General features: G+C 43.0%; 1 protein-coding gene across 2 annotated transcripts in view; it reads left to right on the top strand.

Moving 5' to 3' along the window:
* The window catches only part of CD34 (CD34 molecule), a 134,540-nt gene that overhangs the window by 40,859 nt on the left and 69,648 nt on the right, over positions 1 to 24,033 (top strand). For both annotated transcript variants that reach the window (XM_040424059.1, XM_040424058.1), the window contains exon 2: positions 16,418 to 16,597. In XM_040424059.1, coding sequence (XP_040279993.1) covers positions 16,418 to 16,597 — 180 coding nt within the window. The remainder of the gene's footprint in view (positions 1 to 16,417; positions 16,598 to 24,033) is intronic.

The following is a 24,033-nucleotide window of genomic DNA, read 5'->3' as shown; positions in this document are numbered from 1 at the left end:
TGCCCTGACTCTGCCGTTTACAGAAACACCCCATATGTGTCCGTAAACTACTGTACGGGCACACAGTAGGGCGTAGAGTGAAAGGTGCGCGGTTTGGTTTTTGGAAGCCAGATTTTGCTGGACTGGTTTTTTGACACCATGTCCCATTTGAAGCCCCCCTGATGCACCCCTAGAGTAGAAACTCCATAAAAGTGACCCCATCTAAGAAACTACACCCCTCAAGCTATTCAAAACTGATTTTACAAACTTTGTTAACCCTTTAGGTGTTGCACAAGATTTAATGGAAAATAGAGACACAATTTCAAAATTTCACATTTTTGGCAGATTTTCCATTTTAATATTTTTTTTCCAGTTACAAAGCAAGGGTTAACAGCCAAACAAAACTCAATATTTATGGCCCTAATTCTGTAGTTTACAGAAACACCCCATATGTGGTCGTAAACCGCTGTACGGGCACACGGCAGGGCGCAGAAGGAAAGGAATTCCATACGGTTTTTGGAAGGCAGGTTTTGCTGGACTGTTTTTTTTGACACCATGTCCCATTTGAAGCCCCCCTGATGCACCCCTAGAGTAGAAACTCCAAAAAAGTGACCCCATTTTAGAAACTACGGGATAGGGTGGCAGTTTTGTTGGTACTAGTTTAGGGTACATATGATTTTTGGTTGCTCTATATTACACTTTTTGTGCAGCAAGGTAACAAGAAATAGCTTTTTTGGCACGTTTTTTTTTTTTGTTATTTACAACATTCATCTGACAGGTTAGATTATGTGGTATTTTTATAGAGCAGGTTGTCGCGGACGCGGCGATACCTAATATGTATACATTTTTTTTTATTTATGTAAGTTTTATACAATAACTTCATTTTTAAAACCAAAAAAATGTTTTAGTGTCTCCATATTCTAAGAGCCATAGTTTTTTCAGTTTTTGGGCGATTATCTTGAGTAGGGTCTCATTTTTTGCGGGATGAGATGACGGTTTGATTGGCACTATTTTGGGGTGCATATGATTTTTTGATCGCTTGCTATTACACTTTTTGTGACGTAAGATGGCAAAAAATGGCTTTTTTTACACTGTTTTTATTTTTATTTTTTTACGGTGGTCATCTGAGGGGTTAGGTCATGTGATATTTTTATAGAGCCGGTCGATACGGACGCGGCGATACCTAATATGTATACTTTTTCTTTATTTATGTAAGTTTTACAGAATGAGTTCATTTTTGAAAAAAAAAAAATCATGTTTTAGTGTCTCCATAGTCTAAGAGCCATAGTTTTTTCAGCTTTTGGGCGATTATCTTGAGTAGGGTCTCATTTTTTGCGGGATGAGATGACGGTTTGATTGGTACTATTTTGGCGTACATGCGACTTTTTTGATCACTTTTATTACTTTTTTTGGGAAGTAAGGTGGGCAAAATTTCAATTTTCTCATAGTTTTTATTTTTTTATTTTTATGGCGTTCACCGTGCGGGGAAAGTAACATGACCATTTTATAGATCAGGTCGTTACGGACGCGGCGATACCTAATATGTGTAGTTTATTTTATTTTTTTAATTTTTATTCAGTGATAAATGTTTTTTTTTTTATCTTAACTTTTTTCACTTTTTTTTACATTTTTGTGACCCAGACCCACTTGGTTCTTGAAGATCCAGTGGGTCTGGTGTCTGTATAATACAGTACAGAACAATATATATTGTTCTGTACTGTATTTTACTTACACTGAACAGATCTGTGCTTTTAGCATAGATCTGTTCAGCACCATGGACAGCAGGACGCCTGAGCAGGCGTCCTGTTGCCATGGGAACCCTCCCCGTCTGCTCAGAACTTCGCAGACGGGGAAGGGTAAGCACGGGGCTGAGGGGGGCTCTCTGGGGGCTCTCTCCCTCTCCATCGGGGGGCTGCAAAGCCACAGCAGCCCCCCGATGGAGAGGGAGGGAGCTCCCTGACCGATGACAGTTAACTTTTTCCATACAGCGGTCCGTACGGACTGCGGTATGGAAAGGGTTAAATGGCTGACATCTGCACAGATGTCAGCCGTTTATACCAGGGTGCCAGCAATGTGCTGGCACCCTGGTATACCCACTAGAAGCCAACGATCGTTCATGGGGAGGCGGGCGGGGGATCGCGATCCCGCCTGCCGCACCGCCCGCCTCCCGCAACGCCCCCACCGCCTGCGACACCCCCCCCGCACCACCCTCCGGCATAAAATCGTGCAGGGGTGCAGGGGGGGGTGAAAAATAATGATTTTAGCCACTCTAAAGTTTCTGATCCCCGCGGTCAGGGACCGCGGCGATCAGAAACTGCAAAAAGCGCAGCAAACCGCAGGTCTGAATTGACCTGCGGTTTGCTGCGATCGCCGATACGGGGGGGTCAAATGACCCCCCCCTGCATTGTTACGGGATGCCGGCTGAATGATTTCAGCCGAAATCCCGTTCCAATTAACCCCTGGGGCGCCGGAATACAGATTTTAAGTCAGGACGTACCGGTACGTCCTCGGTCCTTAAGGACTCGGGAAATAGGGCGTACCGGTACGTCCTAGGTCCTTAAGGACTCGGGAAATAGGGCGTACCGGTACGTCCTAGGTCCTTAAGGGGTTAATGTATGATTTCCACCTATCATACATCCAAAAATTTCCAGCATTTTTGGGGTCGGTTTTTTGGCATGTGATGAATGTCTTAGTTCATTTGTTTAGGCTAGATTTGTTTGAGGCAAGACTAGTGCTGCATTAGACTCTTCTAACTCAGACAGGTTCTCTTGCTCTTCACCTTCTACCCTATTTATCTTTGTATCCTATAACAGTGGCGTAGTAATACTAGGCTTGGACATTTTACTTTAAATGCTTTAACAATCAATACAAATAATAAGAAGCCTTTCACTTTAAATGCTATACTGACAAATGCAGAAATAAATGACTTTCACTTTAAATGCAATGCAGAAATAAATGACTTTCACTTTAAATGTAACTGAGTCTGTGTATTACAAACTGTCCTTTGTCTTTTATTCCTGAACACAAAATTGTCACTTTATACCAAAACCTATGTGCAATGATAAGTAATAAGGAAAGCTCTGACCTTTTTCTGAAGAGCAGGAACAAATGTCTGTCTTGAAGGAGATGATGCAATGCTCTGCGATGACTTGTGATGCTCTGTGCAGATTTGTGATCCTCTGTGCAGACTTGCGATGCTCTGTGTAGATTTGCAAAGCGCTGGCTTGGATACGCTGCTGCAGTCTTTGGCCTAGTGACGGGAAACTAGCTGGCTGCAATACATGGTCTCGCCGTGGATAGCGGTGCGGGCACTCTAGCTCTGGCCTCTCACCATGCTTCTCTTTCTCTCTCTAGGGATCGCAGGAGGGTTTGGCGCTCTTTCTCTGACTATTTTGCCTTTGCTGTTCAGCCACTTTAAGAGTCGGCTGCAGTTTTATACTAATGCATACGTTCTATGGCCTCTATGTTAGCTCCACTGAGGTCTTTGCTTGCTCACTCAGGAAACAGTTGCTGCGCGGCGGTATATGCTGGAGCTCCACTGACCCAAAGCGCTCTTTTCTGAGCGCTATCACTTCGCCCTCTGAGGGTAATAGTTCCACTGTGGCAGGCGCAGCACTATGAAGTGCCTTTTGCACTGTGGCATTAGAAGAATTTTGATATCTCTGACTTTTAGTCTAACCAGACTGTCTGTTACTCTGTAATTCCTCTAGCGACGTTCTATGGAAACAGTAGGTTTAAAGAGCACACCAAATGCTTGAAATAACTTCTTTATTAACTTCAACTTTTCTTCATATATAACACTGCCGCCTCCGCACTGTCCGCAGCAGATAGTCCATGTACATAACACAAGTTGAAAAGATATCACAAGATGGTGGTATGCATAAGATGGTGGTTTCACTGTTCAATCTTGTCATTCAGCATAAAATGGTGGATATATTTCTCTCTTGAGTATCTGTACTCTCACTTTAAGTTATTTAAGTATTTTATGATCTCTCTGAGAGGTATATCTGAGGTCTAACTAATGGTTCACTTGCTCTACTTGGTTTGCAGTTTGCTCTATACAATTGCTTATGATCTGGTATGAGCAGTTTGCATTTGTATGCAATTTGTTTGGATTGTATGATTGTATGGTTCAGTAGTTCGTTTGTATGCAATTGAATTTGTCGTTTGGTGGAACTGTAAGTAAACATAAATAACTGGTTCATTATACAGTTCTAATCACAATACTAACAATAGGAACATTGTATAACTGTTCTAAATACCTATTTTGGCCTCTCTGCTTCCATAAAATACAGCTCTTAGAGGAGTGAATGTCTGTTCAAGAGGACCTTTCACCTGAAAATGCAAGTTAAACTAAAGATATACCCTTACTTGCCGGCCCCCGGTGGTGCTTATTCAGTTCTTCATTTTGCACTCAGTGCCCCACGTTTGTCCGCGGTGCCCACCGCAATATTTCCCGCCTTCTATGCTAATGAGCCATTCGCTCAACTGGGCGGGCCTGCAAAAGTTCTCCCAGCCGTGTCTTTATTCTCCCTGGCACGGAGCGCATCCAATCAGCGCGCTCCGCTCTTAGCCAGGGAGAAGAAGCTCCAGTTCTCACGAGATTTGAGAGAACTGGAGCGATTTCATCCATCCTGAGCTGGCGCCATCTTGGATTCCCGCGGCGAGCATTGGAGCCATGTCGGAGGCGGCGGCTCAGGATGGATGAAATCGCTCCAGTTCTCGCGAATCTCACGAGAACTGGAGCTTCTGGCTCATTAGAATAGAAGGCAGGAAATATTGCGGGGGGCACCGCGGACAAACGGGGGCACTGAGTGCAAAATGAAGAACTGAATAAGCACTACCGGGGGCCGGAAAGTAAGGGTATATCTTTAGTTTAACTTGCATTTTCAGGTGAAAGGTCCTCTTTCAGCTCATCTCTTCTGGTGTAATGATTCTAGCAGCTCCTGCTAGGGGGATTTTCCACACAGGCTGTGTGTGAGGCTAGCTGTGATTGGTCCAAACTCCTGCTGTGTGTGAGGCTGGCTGTGATTGGTGAAGACAGTTTACCTCTATGCTTTCTGTTGTTTCTGCTGTGTCATTGAGCTTAGTTTACATTATATTATGAATTTTAAAGGCATACTATCTTTTCTGCTTCTGTGAACACAACATTTAACTATTACATGACATCGAAAACATGATGTCACAGTAAATAACTCCGCTTTTGTCTTTAACACATAAACATAGGAACTGTATTAAGGTTATTGGCATGTCTAGCTGTATAAACATATAAGCTATATTAGCAACCTAGAACAGGTCTTAGCTGGCCAGCTACACTGTGCCCTACACAGGAATTAATGCAAACTGCTCTGTCTCTTATGGATCCCTTCAGCCTTAGATTACAGTTTCTGCACTGTCCCTGCATTCTCTCTATGCTCTCCATACAATGTGTAAAAACTCTTCTTACGATCTCCCTACACTGTTCCTGCACTCTGCCTATCCAATTTTCCCCAATTAAAGACTGTGACATCACAGGGGCTGGCTAGTTGCTGATGGGCTGTCTGCACAGCATTATGGGTGATTTCGCATTCTGGGGCTTCTTACTTACACTTTGTAACATGTGTAGCCACCATTTTGAAAAAAAAAATGATTTGTTACCACGAATCACATGGAAATTCGGATTCAGGGCTCAACACTACCCAATACCTTTGTTCTCCCAAGAGATAAGATGCTGTCTGAAGTGTCTGGCTTTTATCTTCTCTCACTATTGAAAAGGCATGCCCACTCTGCCGCAAGTTGTTCACTGACAACTATTGAGTGTGTATGGGCACCTTTACTTCAGCTAAGACAGATGTGCTTAAATGTGAGGACATCCTAACATTACAACATCTTTCTAAAATTGGCTGAATTAAAAGAAAAAATAAATAAAATAGACATTCATGACATATCCACAGGCCATATATATGTGGTTGGTACCAATTAAGGTCCCACAACTATCTCCAGAACAGAGGTATCAATGATGCTCTCTTCATTAATTTCTAAGTATTTTCCTGCCAAAACTAGTTAATTTGAAAGATGTTTACATGGTATTTTTAATCTGCATGCATTTATGAAATATATTCATTTATACAGTAATATTGCTTCATCTAGCACAATTGTATCATTGTTTTTTGAATGCATTACATCACTGCATTTTGGGTCAAAATGTTGCAAATCGAAGACCACCAATGGGTTATCAACTTTCCTCACCTGACGTTAATATTGAACATTTAGTGCCCCCAATAATTATAATGGCCCCCTCTAGTATCCGCAGTAGTTTTAATGCCCCAGTACTTATAATAACCCCCTGAAGTGCACCAGTCCCTACAGCACCCCCAGTAAGTTATAGCTCTCCAGTAGTTACAATGACCTCCTGTAGTGCCCCCAGTAGGTATAATACCCCTTGTCGTGCCCCCAAGTAGATATAATGCCCTTCTGTGGTGTCCCCAGTAGGTATAATGTCCCCTATAGTGCCCCCAGCACAGACTCCCATGAAGCAGGCCTGTTGCTTATGAGAGTGAGCGGCGGGACAGGGAGCCATTGGCTGCAGAGATTCAACTGTATTGCTATCCTAAGGACGGCGATACAGTTGTATTGTCTGAGGCCACAACATTCTGGGGTCCTGGACAAGACATCTGTGGCTCAAGCAAAATATTGAGGACTGTGCTATTCACCCAGTAATCTAAGTGAGGCAAACGAGAAGAAGAAATTTATTATTTTAATCAACTGCCAATGATGTCACCATCATCAGAGGTTGTTAGTACAGCTTTTTATTTTTAACTAAACTGACATATGCAATGGTATAGGCATACAGTTACAAGTGTCTGTGGTATACATTTGAGAGTTTCAAACCTAGGGGGAGATTTATCAAAATTTGTGCAAAGGAAAACTGCCTTACTTTCTCAGATTCAACCTTTCATTTTTTTTATTGGTTGCTATGGGGAGCTAAGCCAGTGTTCCTTTGCACCAATTTTGATAAATCTCCCTGTATGTGAGAATGAGGAAAAAAATAAATCCATGTGCCCAAATGTATAATCAAGCATAGTTGCCAACTGCCTCTGATTTTCAGAATCAATGCCGGCAAATTTAGGCTGTCCCGGACTGAAAATGGGTGGGGCTAATGTATATCACGCCTGTAGGTGGGAGTTCCTGGTCACGGCTGGGGCTTTCCCCAGGCTTAGATGCCTGGATTTTACAAACTAAACCGTTGGTAAGTATGATAAAGAAGAATAAAAGATTTATAGTCAGATCCTTCCCACAAGGTTTTCATTCATAGTATATAACAATTTCCTCACTATTCCGTGCTGTATTAGGGGGATATTTATCAAAATTGGTGTAAAGGAAAACTGGCTTAGTTGCCCTGTGCAACAAATCAGATTTCACCTTTCATTTTGTAGAGCTCCTTGAACTTGCAAGACAGCACCTTTTCTGCCCCCATGAATGTCCATGATCTGCCTTCCTGTTTTATAATGAATGATTGAAAGCTAATACTCAAATCCTCATAGCATAGATTTGTTTCTATGCAATCTTTACATAAAGAAGTTCTGGCGCTTCTTAATTGGCTTAGGAGGTTTTGTTTTTGGACAAAAATAATTGGTCATATGGCATGAAACTGGTAGCCATAACTCAATGCAATCACAATGCACTAATAATTCATCTTATACAATACATACAGGCTACACTCCGATTTTTAGCAAAGCATCTGATTCTAGGCCAAATGGAGCAGTCTTTCCGTTGAAGTCACTGGTGTTCATGATTGATGTCCATGATTTGAGAACAATTAAATCATTAAATAAACGATTCTGTGTAATGTATTTATGTTGGAATTTTCTCTAGTACAAACTCTGTTATGTCTCAAGAGAACATAGTGGAAGCTATTACCAATTTTTCTCAAATAGAAATAAGATTTTTTGCTTACTTCAACGATGGTATTGGATAAAAGAGAAAATTTCAGAGATGGGGGCATAAATGCTAGTTGCAAAAAGTTTGATAAACTGTCTGAAACTAACACACAGACATGATTTTCCTGATTAAAACTTAGACAAGACAGTCTGATAATTCTGGTGTGCATTTATACTGTCTAGTACAGGGGTGCACAACCTGCAGCCTGGGGGTCATATGTGGACAATGATGCCATTTCATGTGGCCTTCCGACCATCTGGTCACACACATGCTTGTCGGTGTCTGCTAACATACATCTTCTGTGTGAGAAGATAGAACAGAAACAGGGACAGTGAAGTACCAATGATGCACTGTTTGGCCATCTCCAAGACACAGATGTGTATTGGCAGAATAGAGGTCTTCTGATCCCTTTATGACCCTCCAGTAAGGAGTAGATGAAGTGGAGAGGTGGTTATTAGTTGTGTTTTTTGGGAATAGTTAAGCACTCGGCTGTTTCAGCAACTCACCTGAATTAAAGTGGAAAAAGTCTCTTTCTGGGGTGTGAACAAGGCAGAAGGGGACCCTCATTCTGAAAAGTGGGAGTTCTAATGGTGTTAGGCTAATTTCACACTAGTACTAAACACTTGCAGCTGTATTTTTTCGGCCGAATCTCGGCACTAATGCCTTGTGGTGCTCTGGCAGTTTCCAACTATGCCGAATGTGATGAACTCCAGCAGTCTGTTTCTCTACTGGAACAGCCTGCTGGAACATTTTAGTGCTTGTGTGAAATAAGGCTTACCAGCACTTATCCAATATTTATGGAATATACTTTCAGATGGTAAAACCCTTTAAAGTTTTGGGATTGCAGTCTAGCAAAGTGGCCTTTTGACCAGAAAGGGTTGTGCATTCTGGTCTAGTCTAAGTTTAAACCATGTATTAGTTTACTTTGCACCAGAATGCATCACAATTCTGGCACAATTTTGGTGCAAGGTATTTCATCATAAATCATGCCCACTTACTAGTGCAACTTACTGCCTCTTTGAAATAAAATCTGAGTGGTCAAATTCATCACAGATTTCATATTTCACATTTCACCATTTGTGTTGCAGTGGATATATTCAGTGCAAAATAACCTCAACAAATTAGCATTCTGCAAATGTAAAACTCCCCACAAGCCTATAAACAGGAAGCAGATTTTTGTTTCTTGCATTATACAGTACTTTGTTGTATATATTGGCACACAGTACAGTTTGGTGTGATTTATCCATATATTATACAAACAGAAAACACTAAAACTCCATAAAAAAGAAGTATTTTCTTCCCTAGTTTTAGATCCACTGCTGTTTTTAACAATAAATCACTGCCTGCTCAAGACGCTAAAAACAAACTAAATAAATCTTTATTTGAAGCCAATAAACTAAAAGGGGGGACACATAATCGACAGGCCTGTATCAAAGTACAGTGAGTTCTCTACGCCTAGATCCCATGCCTGTATAGGCGATGTATAAAGTATGGGGCTACGTGTATGTAGAGAAAATAAGAGTGTAGACAGTTAGCACTCAAAGTCACATCCAAAGTGTGTGCCACCCAGTGTGCAGCAGCAACACATCTATGGTATATGGTGGGGGTTAGGAGTGGTCCCAGCTAGAAGAACCAAATCTAGACTAGGAAGGAGTTCACATCCGCCTACTTCACATTCTCGGCCAGTGCTATTACTAGGATCCACACACCTCCCCCTTATTGTAAGCACTCTCAGCTGATCCCCGACTCGAATGCATGTACTGTCGGGTCTTGCTGAGATAGCTAAGTGCTTAATGCCCCCAGCTGCCCTGCGTGCATGCAGGCACAACATTAGGGCACTAAAGCAGTAGTTCACAATGTGCAGGCTCGACGCTTTTCATACAACTGTATCATCAGGAGCCTAGTATTTTAACAGTTAACACCAAAGAAATAATGTGACCACATATATGGTGCGGCGTCCAGCGCTGTGATGGCTGTCCACTGCTGTTTTTGCCACTAAAAACTGGGTCAGATTTATCAATGCAATCACGACAAATCTGGCATAAGTATAAATATGGCATTCTGGCTGTACTCCATATTTATGAAGCCACTGCCCTACTTGTTATTCTCTCTTTAAAAGTGGTTGGGGCTACAGACCTAGCAAATGTATTCACTAACTTTTTCTCCCATCTTTTGTCCTTAGACATTGCCAAGTCCAGTCTTGACTTGTTTTTAGCCTATATAACTTTCATTGACAAGGGTGTGTCCGACCAGCACAATGTTAGAAGGGAGCACCAGTATTAAGGTGGCCATACACATTAGATAGCATTTGCTTGATGGTTGAACAGGAGATAAACATACAATTATCTGGGGAACGATGATTTTACAGACACGACCATACACATTTTAGTCTATATTGACCATTACATTGGCTCATACTGCCCATACACATTCAATGAAATGGGGTGATGGATGAAAGATCATTTTGGAAATGTTCTTTCAAAGAAAGATCTTTCCTTCACAAGTAATCTTTCTCTGAATGCTAGTTCTTTTGTCCAACTATTGGATGAAAATATTAAACACGGCCAACTTCTTTGCAAATGATAATGGTTATTCATTGATCGTTCATTGTTACATTTCAACTGATGAACGTTTGTTTTGATTGAAATCATCCATTTTGATCAACTTAACACTAATGTGTATGGCCACCTTAGACTATGTTCTCATGTGCATTGTTAATTTCCATTGTTCTGCTCCATCATTGAAGCAGAAGAATGAATTTGATGGCAGTGAGAGATCCATCACATCATAGACACCAACGGTGTACAATGCACCCTATTGACTATAATGGGGTGATGGGGTGCATTGAGTTTCTAAAATGGTCCGTCATTTCTTGTGCTATATTAGCTGCCATTTTTTATGAAATTGAAAGGTCCCTAATGGAACCTCCGATGTAAAAGTGAACACAGCCCTAAAAACACCCACCAAGTGTGACAAGGCTAAAACATTTTTTATCATCTTGTATTATGCCTTGTTAATTGTCTGCCTCAAGTAATTTGGATTACAGTATGAATACGAGCAGAATGCAAGGTTTTCTGATTCGTGTTCATGTTTCTTTATCTAATTAAACTATGTAAGATATTGAAAAAATGCAAGGTCTGAAAAATATTAGAACATACTCTAAATTCTAGCAGGCACATCCCCCGTTCTTCTCTGGGAGAAAACATATTGCTACAAAGCTCATGCATTTTACTGACGTAAGACTGATGAAGAGGGTGTAGTTTAGGAATGGCTGGTTTTGATCATATTGAGCTATTGGGAAATTTTGGCTTCCTTCACACATACCTTATGATTTCACATCTTCACTGAAACCTTCTTTTTCCATTAATCACACATTTTGTAAGAAGTTTCTAAAAGGTGTAACATACACATACTGTAGTAGAATAAAGTGCACTGTTATTCTTCATGTTAAGGGATATTTGTCTGGTAAAAACATGTAGCACATGTACATCAATAATAAAAATGTTATTCTTAGTCAACAGAAAAAAAAATTAAAAGAGGGAAAAAAACGTAAATTAACTGGGTCAGAAAAAAGGTTAATGGCATTTCATAGAAGTGGCCCAGAGCTAATGTTTATATAGCATCTGGAGTATGTTGTAGAAGCACATCTGGGAGAGATCAGGGAGATGGCAAAGATACGTTTTGTGTGGAATAATCCTTTAATCAAACATATAATTTTACAGGTCGGGACTCTAAAGAAGATTATATTACTAGTACATGATTGGGCCATGGCAAAGTGAATAAAATAAATGGTGGACTTTGAGAATATAAGGAGAAAATATACAGTATATACTGATCTGACATGTGCATGGTGTTTATTATATATACACAGATTTTTTTTTTCATGCATTTTGTTATCCAAATACAAGACTGAATCCAAAAGGGAGACAGACAGATAGACAGTTAGACAGATGATATTAGATAGATTATAAGAGATAGATAGATAGATAGATAGATAGATAGATAGATAGATGCACTTACAATGCTCACTTCTCTATATTTGACAAGAGTAGCCCCTTGGTTGTCTAGCCCTAGGGCTAGCTATGGATTTTCCAGAGGGTCTATGTCTGTTTTTAGAAATTATTTACTAAAGCCCATTCAGATGTATATTCATGCTACTACAATGGAAGAGGAGATTTTGGACTGACCAGTAAAGAGAAGCTTACTTACTCCCGGCACTGGCTTCCTGGCTTGTCACAGCCAATCACTGGCCACAACAGAGACCAGATCCCTTTGTGTCGTGTGACCATTTGTCATGACATAAAGGGAGACAGCCACTGCCGTACCCAGTGATTGGCTGCAGGTGATGTCAAACGGGATGTTTACAGAGAGGGATCCCCGTAGAGCGTCTCAGACCAGGAGGAGAAGGAGCAGGGAGCCAGTAAGTAAGCTTCCCTTTACAGGTCCAGCCAAGTGGGAGGGTTTCTTTCCCAACCACTTCCCCCATTCTTGCACAGGCACTTAACCACTTCAGCCCCTCTAGCTTAAACACCCTTAATGACCAGGCCACTTTTTACACTTCTGCACTACACTACTTTCACCGTTTATTGCTCGGTCATGCAACTTACCACCCAAATGAATTTTACCTCCTTTTCTTCTTACTAATAGAGCTTTCATTTGGTGGTATTTCATTGCTGCTGACATTTTTACTTTTTTTGTTATTAATCGAAATGTAACGATTTCTTTGCAAAAAAATGACATTTTTCACTTTCAGTTGTAAAATCTTGCAAAAAAAACCACATCCATATATACATTTTTCTCTAAATTTATTGTTCTACAAGTCTTTGATAAAAAAAAAATGTTTGGGTAAAAAAAAAAAAATGGTTTGGGTAAAAGTTATAGCGTTTACAAACTATGGTACAAAAATGTGAATTTCCGCTTTTTGAAGCAGCTCTGACTTTATGAGCACCTGTCATGTTTCCTGAGGTTCTACAATGCCCAGACAGTACAAACACCCCACAAATTACCCCATTTCGGAAAGTAGACACCCTAAGGTATTCGCTGATGGGCATAGTGAGTTCATAGAACTTTTTATTTTTTGTCACAAGTTAGCGGAAAATGATGATTTTTTTTAAATTTTTTTTCTTACAAAGTCTCATATTCCACTAACTTGTGACAAAAAATAAAAACTTCCATGAACTCACTATGCCCATCACGAAATACCTTGGGGTGTCTTCTTTCCAAAATGGGGTCACTTGTGGGGTAGTTATACTGCCCTGGCATTTTAGGGTCCCAAAATCTGTAAAAAATGGCCGGTGAAATCCGAAAGGTGCTCTTTGGAATGTGGGCCCCTTTGCCCACCTAGGCTGCAAAAAAGTGTCACACATGTGGTATTGCCGTACTCAGGAGAAGTTGGGCAATGTGTTTTGGGGTGTCATTTTACATATACCCATGCTGGGTGAGAGAAATATCTTGGCAAAAGACAACTTTTCCCATTTTTTTATACAAAGTTGGCATTTGACCAAGATATTTATCTCACCCAGCATGGGTATATGTAAAATGACACCCCAAAACACATTCCCCAACTTCTCCTGAGTACGGCGATACCAGATGTGTGACACTTTTTTGCAGCCTAGGTGCGCAAAAGGGCCCACATTCCTTTTAGGAGGGCATTTTTAGACATTTGGATCCCAGACTTCTTCTCACGCTTTAGGGCCCCTAAAATGCCAGGGCAGTATAAATACCCCACATGTGACCCCATTTTGGAAAGAAGACACCCCAAGGTATTTAATGAGGGGCATGGCGAGTTCATCGAATTTTTATTTTTTTTGCCACAAGTTAGCGGAAATTTTATTTATTTTTTTCTCACAAAGTCTCCCTTTCCGCTAACTTGGGACAAAAATGTCAATCTTTCATGGACTCAATATGCCCCTCAGCGAATACCTTGGGGTGTCTACTTTCCGAAATGGGGTCACATGTGAGGTATTTATACTGCCCTGGCATTTTAGGGGCCCTAAAGCGTGAGAAGAAGTCTGGAATATAAATGTCTAAAAAATTTTATGCATTTGGATTCCGTGAGGGGTATGGTGAGTTCATGTGAGATTTTATTTTTTTGACACAAGTTAGTGGAATATGAGACTTTGTAAGAAAAAAATAAAATAAAAAATTTCCGCTAACTTGGGCCAAAAAAATGTCTGAATGGAGCCTTACAGGGGGGTGATCAATGACAGAGGGGTGATCAGGGAGTCTATATGGGGTGATCACCCCCCTGTCATTGATCACCCCCCTGTAAGGCTCCATTCAGATGTCCGTACGTGTTTTGCGGATCCGATCCATGTATCCGTGGATCCGTAAAAAACATACGAACGTCTCAATGGAGCATTACAGGGGGTGATCAATGACAGGGGGGTGATCAGGGAGTCTATATGGGGGGATCACCCCCCTGTCATTGATCACCCCCCTGTAAGGCTCCATTCAGATCAGATGTCCGTATGTGTTTTGCGGATCCGATCCATGTATCCGTGGATCCTTAAAAAACATACGGACGTCTGAATGGAGCCTTACAGGGGGGTGATCAATGACAGGGGGGTGATCAGGGAGTCTATATGGGGTGATCACCCCCCTGTCATTGATCACCCCCCTGTAAGGCTCCATTCAGATGTCCGTATGTGTTTTCCGGATCCGATCCATGTATCCGTGGATCCGTAAAAATCATATGGACGTCTGAATGGAGCCTTACAGTGGGGTGATCAATGACAGGGGGGTGATCAATGACAGGGGGGTGATCAGGGAGTCTATATGGGGTGATCACCCCCCTGTCATTTATCACCCCCCTGTAAGGCTCCATTCAGATGTCCGTATGTGTTTTGCGGATCCGATCCATGTATCCGTGGATCCGTAAAAATCATATGGACGTCTGAATGGAGCCTTACAGGGGGGTGATCAATGACAGGGGGGTGATCAATGACAGGGGGGTGATCAGGGAGTCTATATGGGGTGATCACCCCCCTGTCATTGATCACCCCCCTGTAAGGCTCCATTCAGATGTCCGTATGTGTTTTGCGGATCCGATCCATGTATCCGTGGATCCGTAAAAAACATACGGACGTCTGAATGGAGCCTTACAGGGGGGTGATCAATGACAGGGGGGTGATCAGGGAGTCTATATGGGGTGATCACCCCCCTGTCATTGATCACCCCCCTGTAAGGCTCCATTCAGATGTCCGTATGTGTTTTGCGGATCCGATCCATGTATCCGTGGATCCGTAAAAAACATACGGACGTCTGAATGGAGCCTTACAGGGGGGTGATCAATGACAGGGGGGTGATCAGGGAGTCTATATGGGGTGATCACCCCCCTGTCATTGATCACCCCCCTGTAAGGCTCCATTCAGATGTCCGTATGTGTTTTGCAGATCCGATCCATGTATCCGTGGAACCGTAAAAATCATATGGACGTCTGAATGGAGCCTTACAGGGGGGTGATCAATGACAGGGGGGTGATCAGGGAGTCTATATGGGGTGATCACCCCCGTCATTGATCACCCCCCTGTAAGGCTCCATTCAGACGTCCGTATGTGTTTTGCGGATCCGATCCATGTATCAGTGGATCCGTAAAAAACATACGGACGTCTGAATGGAGCCTTACAAGGGGGTGATCAATGACAGGGGGGTGATCAATGACAGGGGGGTGATCAATGACAGGGGGGTGATCAGGGAGTCTATATGGGGTGATCAGGGGTTAATAAGGGTTTAATAAGTGACGGGGGGGTGTAGTGTAGTGCTGTTTGGTGCTACTTATTACTGAGCTGCCTGTGTCCTCTGGTGGTCGATCCAAGCAAAAGGGACCACCAGAGGACCAGGTAGCAGGTATATTAGACGCTGTTATCAAAACAGCGTCTAATATACCTGTTAGGGGTTAAAAAAATCGCATCTCCAGCCTGCCAGCGAACGATCGCCGCTGGCAGGCTGGAGATCCACTCGCTTACCTTCTGATCCTGTGAACACGCGCGCCTGTGTGCGCGCGTTCACACGAAATCTCGCGTCTCGCGAGAGGACGCGTATATGCGTCCAGGAGGAATGAATCGACCGCCTCCAGGACGCGTCGCTGCGTTCGGCGGTCCGGAGGCGGTTAAAGCTATCCTAAAAGTAGATCTCGCATTCTCATTTAAAAGCCAATGCCAAGAACAGAACCTTCAGAAATAAATCCTATAAGATTTGTACTTCCTCTTTATTTTTTCCCACTTACAAATATGGACCCAAATACTGCTGTGTGAAAATAGCCTTTGTCGAAGGTTTTTTATTGAGCATGTCTGTACATCTGAGTCAATGTTATGCCTTTTAATACTGGAATGGTATTCGTTTGACATTAGATCCTATTGAGGGCTGAAAACAAAGAAAAAATAGTAGTAATACAAGTCAGTGTAGTCTGGCAATGCCAGTCAGTAGACGTAAATATGTAGATGTGTACAGTATATACAGCTTATAAACTCCCTCATATTAATCTTAATATGTTGGAACCTTTTTTCTTGTTTTGCAGATACCACACTAGCATCAGAATCTTCAACAACTACTGCAGAAATTGCTGTAAATGTTACTGCTTCCGCTCAGAGCCTCCCAGGAAACAGCCCTCTTAGTGTGACAGTGCAAAGTAGTAGTGATAACCAACCAAGTACTGCCTCGCCAATGCTAACGGGACCCACAGTGCACAGTACAGCAGGTAACAGAAAATTATACTCTACATTTCATACCACATATTATAATTTCTGGAGGTAAATATAAAAGGAGCATCAGCTATTTACATTTTGTGTTCATGGAAATAATATGAAACATACTTAAAGGGGTTGTCCAGTTTTAGGAGGAAACAGGACAAAACATGCAATCCACCTGCATACTTACAGATCATGTGCCACCAATCTGGTTCTCATGGCTGGGCTCTGTTTATCTAGCTGCTCCATTGACCTCATGTCATCAACACGTGACCTCTGCAGCCAATCATTGGCTTCAGCATTGTACCAAAAAGGCCAGTGATTGGATGCAGCGGTCACTTGTTGTCAATATACTGTCACTGCTGCAGCCAGATAAAGAGAGCCCGACCAGGAGAGCTGAAGTGGCAGTGCGGGATCTGTCAGGTAAGTAATGATATATTTTTATTGCATCACATGTGTTGTCCGTACAACCCCTTCATAAGCCTACGGCTCTATTCACACTAACAATGGCTCTACCTTCTGGTAGTTGGCAACAGTATTTTTCACACCAAAATGAGAGAAACCTTGACAGAATACCAATTTTAAATCAATGGTGTCTTTAGTGCACTGTTTGAATCCAACGTACAACAGATCTGGCACAGCTTCAAGCCTTCTGTTATAAATTGAAAACATACAACAGTGTGAATAGAGCCAAACTCCAAAATACGAAGAAGCTGATATATTTTGAGTTTTGGATGGGTCATGACACTGAATTTGATAAAACAGAGGTCCTGTCTATTGTTTAGTCAAAGACAGAAAAAATTACCAGTAACCACCAGTCATTTAAGACTGACATAGATGTTGTATTTTGCTTAATAGTAGTTTTGAGCAAAGTAAAGCATTCAAAATGGAATTCAGTCCGAAGTTTAGGAAAATGTTGATTCGCAACGAATCCGAATTTTCTCGCACTTTGTGGTAACGTATCAGGTTTTCCTAAATGGTGGCTGCATGTGTTACAAAACGAAACTAAGTGTGTAGGAGACAAGCCCGGGAACGCAAGATCACCCATAATGCTGTGCAGCCAGCCAATCCGCAGATAGCCGTCCCCTGTGATGTTACAGCCCTATAAAACCCTCATCCCGCACGGTCTCCGCTATTGTCCTATGAGCTGAGCGTAGGGAGAGAGTAAGTGCTCATGTGGTAGGGACAGTTTTGCTGAAAATGATTAATAGAAGAATATTGGAGAGGGAGAGTGCAGGGGGGGAGAGTGCAGGGAAACTTATTCTGAGTCAGTTTTATTTATTTATTCCTACATTTACTTATTCCTACATCAGCCATAAACTAACATGTGTAATTTAATACCAATAAGATGGAAGCCTTTATTATTCCAGTGCCAGCGTGCCAATCAATACCATCCAGTCTGCACCCCTTAGGGGAGTCAGGTCTTAATGATGACCATCCTCATCTTTTGCTGGCTTTACTTCTTCCAAATCATCCTTCAAAGTCTCCATGTCCTAGAAAAGTCAGCAAGATACAGAGAGAGGAGGAGCTGGATGGTCCTGATGACATATTCTCATCGATATTAGATGATGTGGAAAAGGAGGAAAAGCAGATGGCAGAAGAAGGGCTCCCACCTGTAGGGCAAGAGAGCGCTGTGGTTGGAGAAGTGGGTACAGCCCCTGTTTAAAGGTGCATAAAAGGTGCCACGCGGCCATTAACAATGAAAACCGACTATACAGTGCCGTCTTCATTAAAAAATGAAAGGCAGCTGAGGGCTAATTCGCCACATGGTTCTTTACCACAGCATTGCCACAACATGCCTGCTGCATGGCTGCTCCATGTGGCCATACACTAAGGAAGAGTGGCTTGGGTATACCTGATTTATAGCAATTCGTGACATTTCTTGTCAAACTTTGGCGAAGCTGCAGAATCAAATGTTTCAAAACTTTGCTCATCTTTACTTAATAGTCTCAACACACAAAATTGTGTTCTGCCAGTTCTAGGAAAGACTAGGACAGTACATTATATTCATATAATCCATAAAGTTTTCTTTCTGGCATCCATTCTACTTTTTTAAAACAATTGCACTCAAGGTAAAAAAAAAAAACATAACACTACATAAATGGGCACTGTACCTTACTGTTCAGAGAGGAGAAAGTAATAGCGTTGCGGCACTCACCAGGATACAAGTCGATAACTTTATTGTAGCTTCTTTAGAAGTGGATACATAGGGGATCCAGGGGCGAACACACTGTTGCAGGCGGCGACGGCCGTTTCGCGCGTGGGATCGCGCTTCCTCAGGCCGCTCAATACGTCATGACGCAGGTGCGTTTTATATAGAGGCGGGCAGGGAACGGCCGGCGCCGTCATCCACAGCTGTTCGCCCCTGAAGTAAAATGACATATAAAAACAAGCGCACAGCAGTGACAATGCCAATGTAATCAAATAGCAACATAGATACGAAATCGGATATCATTCACCTGCTAATACCCCCACGCCGTGGGACATGTAAGCAAGGACCTGGATAAATAGGGGAGACATAATGCAAAGACAATGTATACTGTGTGTCTGTGACCAAGGGGTGAAAGCGCGCAAAATTAGCATAATCAAAAACAGACATATAACAATGACATATGTGGACAGAGGGACCAAATATTACGCAAAAGGCAAAAAGAGGCCTAAGACAGCAGATACAAAACGAAAATTAATAAAAATGAAAAATGGTAGCAACTAGAAAATAACACATAGCCAAACATGGAGGGATACGGACCTATGAATGTATACATATATTTATAGAGCGCATATCAGTTACAGAAAGACAGACATATCATTTCTGTCGTTCATGCCTGCTGGGCCCATGGCGCCCGTCTGAATGATCCACCTCGCCTCCCTCTGCAGGAGTAGGCGATGCCGATCCCCCCGCGAGGGATAGGACGGACATGCTCCACCCCCGCAAAGGAGAGGCAACGCGGATGAGCGTCATGGGCAATGCGAATATGGTCAATAAGGCGAGGGCTACCTCTGCCTGACCTGATAGAGCTAACATGCTCGCGTATACGCTCAAAAAGGGGACGTATGGTCTTGCCTACGTAAAAACGTCCACAGGGACAAAAGACCACGTAAACAACGTAGGACGTATGGCAATTGATAAACTCTCGCACATTATGTGTGATATCTCCAAAAAATAAATGCTTGCTGCACGTATTAAGTGCGCAGAACGAGCAATGACCGCATTTGAAGTTGCCCTTAGGCTTACCTAGCCAAGTCTCGCCCTTGGGTGTAGAGAAAACACTGCTGACGAGTTTATTTTTAAGTGTAGGGCATCTCCTAAATGCAATCAGAGGTTTCTCGTCTGTTACACTACTGAGAGAAGGGTCCCCTCTCAAGAGGTCCCAGTTTTAATTGATCACCTGCTTGACCATGTCTGCAGCAGCACTATACTGGAACGAAAATGCAAAACGTGATGGTATGGAGTTAGTTTCTCTCTCCCTGAGTAGGGAGGTACGATCCAATTTGGCGGCCTTACGCATGGCCGCTGAAACACCATTCGACGGGTAACCCCTATCCAGGAGCCTTTTACGAAGCTCCCTGGCCTGCCTAAAAAAACCTTCATCTGTATCATTAATCCTACGTAGTCGGACAAATTGTCCGTAGGGGACAGCACGTTTGACTGAGGGTGGATGATGGTCTGGTGGAGGAGGGAGTTGGTTGCTGTGGGTTTACGATGGCCACTGGTATGTACAGTGCCATCCCTGACTGTGACCTGCACATCCAGAAAGTCCAGGGATTCACCGCCAAACTTGACGGTGAACCTCATGTTCATCCGGTTATGTGTATTTAAATGGTCTACACAGGCCCAGCACAACTCCTCACTCCCCCACCAGACCAGAAAAATATCATCCACATACCTCAGGAAAAGGTGGATGTGGCGTAGATAGGGGTTATCCGTCGAAAAGATGTAGGTCTCCTCGAATACCGCCAGGTACAGGTTTGCAAATGTGCACGAGACAGGGGTGCCCATTGCAGTACCTAGTACCTGGCGGTACCAGAGACCATCAATTTGGAAGACGTTGTTGCTAAGGACTAAATCCAAAGCTTCATGAACAAAGTCTATGAACATAACACTCTTGTCGGTTTTGTGCAAAACCGTGTTGACTGCCTGAAGGCCCAGATCGTGTGGAATACGAGTATATAAACTCTCGACATCAAGAGAGACAAGGTGAAAATCTTCCTGCCACTCAAGGAGACTGAGCGCACGAAGAAAGTCACCTGTATCCTTCAAGTAAGTCGGAGTACTATGCAACAAGGGCCTAAGGAGCCAGTCAACGTAGCTGGACAGGGGCTCCATCACTGAGCCGATCCCCGCGATGATGGGGCGACCAGGGGGTCGGGTCAGTGATTTATGAACTTTCGGTATAAAATACCATGTGGGAATTTTGGGAAAGGCCGGTATCAAACGCTCTATCATGTTCTTGGGTAAAAAAACATTAAAAATATAGTGATTGATTAGGGCGTATAATTTTGATGATATACCGGGTATCGGGTCTCCCTTGAGTTTTAAATAAACCATACTATCACCCAATTGCCGGTGTGCCTCCTCCAGGTAATACTCCCTGGGCATCAGGACCACATTCCCTCCCTTGTCGGCCGGCTTAATGACCATATTGGTCTGTTTGCTCATTTCTCATTTCTCTTAATACTCATTTGTGGAAGAGATCTAAAGCAGAGCCGGCCGGCATGGGAGGAAGGAAGGTGGACCTGACGCCCCCTGTGTACTTATTCAAATGGCCCCCTGTAGCCGCTGGCTCATCAGGTACAGTGTTGGACAAGAAGTGTATGCATGCAATTTCTTCCTCAGTGAATCTGCCCGACAAGTGGAAGTCGGTGAGAGACATGGTTGCTGGGACCTCTCCCTGTAAAGGATTAAGGCAGCGGACAGGGGTCTCAGCAAACATCTTTTTAAGATACAACTTGCGAACTGATAGAAACAGGTCAATCTCAAAATCCACTAGGTTGAACTGCCCAGGTAGGCTGTATCCCAGCCCCCGATTGAGGAGTGGGATACAGCCCGGCGGCAGTTCAGAGCCCGTGAGATTAATAACAATATCATGAGTTGGTGCACAGTCGTGCAGTTCATCATGCTCTACTGCCGCCAAGTCACTTGACGCCTCCTCCTTGTGGACTTTCGGGTCTCTCTTGCTGTTCCTGGAGTGTCGACCACGCCCCCTTCTCGTGCCTTTTCTAAAGGGGTTGTTTCTTCACCCGAATTGGCTCCATTGCCTTCGGATAGGCTCGACTCGGAATCAGTAGCCCAGAAATTATGGCGACCTCTACGTGGTTTACGTTTGGGGCGGATCTTTTTTTTACCCCAATCAAATACACGGTCTTGATCGTAATCATTTTTGTCCCGAATGAATTTGTCCCTTTTACGGTCTTTAATTTCCGCCTGTGTGGTGAGTAGTTTTTTGTTAAGTCTCTTGTCAAATCCGGCCATCTGTGATTCTAGGAGCCGTCTTTGAAGCTCCTCCCGTGCTTTGGCTAACTCCTCTGTAACCACCACATATTCCCGCTTATCGCGGGCTAAAACAAGCTCCATGAGCTCCATAGAAAAACGCTGGTGCGCAGCCTTCCACTCCCCTGTAAACTGGGAATCGTCGTCATATTGAACAATGTCTTTAAACAGACGTAGGCCTCTAGGGACCCGTCCGCTTTCTTTATAAGATTTGAGGGACTCAATCTCAAGAGTCTCACCTCCTTATCCGCTAACTGAAATATTTTGGTTTCCAAATTCTTAGTGCTAATGGCAAGCACATAGTCCTGCTGGTCGCAGATAGCAAAAAATGTGTCCGCCCCTTCACGACCCTGAATAAGACCACATGCTGTATCAGGTAAAATAGCCGGTGCCGGATCAGCGGTCAGGGTGGTATCAGCGTGCTCTGCCATAATATATGAAGTAATTCAATCAGGCAAGAAGAGAAGAGAGGATACGGCAGTGCCGCCGTATCCTCTCTTCTCTTCTTGCCTGACTGTACCTTACTGTACCTGCATCTTCCTCTGATTTCATACAGATGCATAATTATAGCATGCTTCCTTAGATACTGTGTATACACTGCGTGCAGAATTATTAAGCAAATGAGTATTTTGACCACATCATCCTCTTTATGCATGTTGTCTTACTCCAAGCTGTATAGGCTCGAAAGCCTACTACCAATTAAGCATATTAGGTGATGTGCATCTCTGTAATGAGAAGGGGTGTGGTCTGATGACATCAACACCCTATATTAGGTGTGCATAATTATTAGGCAACTTCCTTTCCTTTGGCAAAATGGGTCAAAAGAAGGACTTGACAGGCTCAGAAAAGTCAAAAATAGTGAGATATCTTGCAGAGGGATGCAGCACTCTTAAAATTGCAAAGCTTCTGAAGCGTGATCATCGAACAATCAAGCGTTTAATTCAAAATAGTCAACAGGGTCGCAAGAAGCGTGTGGAAAAACCAAGGCACAAAATAACTGCCCATGAACTGAGAAAAGTCAAGCGTGCAGCTGCCAAGATGCCACTTGCCACCAGTTTTGCCATATTTTAGAGCTGCAACATCACTGGAGTGCCCAAAAGCACAAGGTGTGCAATACTCAGAGACATGGCCAAGGTAAGAAAGGCTGAAAGACGACCACCACTGAACAAGACACACAAGCTGAAATGTCAAGACTGGGCCAAGAAATATCTCAAGACTGATTTTTCTAAGGTTTTATGGACTGATGAAATGAGAGTGAGTCTTGATGGGCCAGATGGATGGGCCCGTGGCTGGATTGGTAAAGGGCAGACAGCTCCAGTCCGACTCAGACGCCAGCAAGGTGGAGGTGGAGTACTGGTTTGGGCTGGTATCATCAAAGATGAGCTTGTGGGGCCTTTTCGGGTTGAGGATGGAGTCAAGCTCAACTCCCAGTCCTACTGCCAGTTTCTGGAAGACACCTTCTTCAAGCAGTGGTACAGGAAGAAGTCTGCATCCTTCAAGAAAAACATGATTTTCATGCAGGACAATGCTCCATCACACGCGTCCAAGTACTCCACAGCGTGGCTGGCAAGAAAGGGTATAAAAGAATAAAATCTAATGACATGGCCTCCTTGTTCACCTGATCTGAACCCCATTGAGAACCTGTGGTCCATCATCAAATGTGAGATTTACAAGGAGGGAAAACAGTACACCTCTCTGAACAGTGTCTGGGAGGCTGTGGTTGCTGCTGCACGCAATGTTGATGGTGAACAGATCAAAACACTGACAGAATCCATGGATGGCAGGCTTTTGAGTGTCCTTGCAAAGAAAGGTGGCTATATTGGTCACTGATTTGTTTTTGTTTTGTTTTTGAATGTCAGAAATGTATATTTGTGAATGTTGAGATGTTATATTGGTTTCACTGGTAAAAATAAATAATTGAAATGGGTATATATTTGTTTTTTGTTCAGTTGCCTA

This window comes from Bufo bufo, chromosome 3, assembly GCF_905171765.1.
Source record: "Bufo bufo chromosome 3, aBufBuf1.1, whole genome shotgun sequence".
NCBI classification, from domain to species: Eukaryota; Metazoa; Chordata; class Amphibia; order Anura; family Bufonidae; genus Bufo; species Bufo bufo.
The sequence above is the reverse complement of the archived record's forward strand: the minus strand, read 5'-3'. Positions and strand labels throughout refer to the sequence as shown.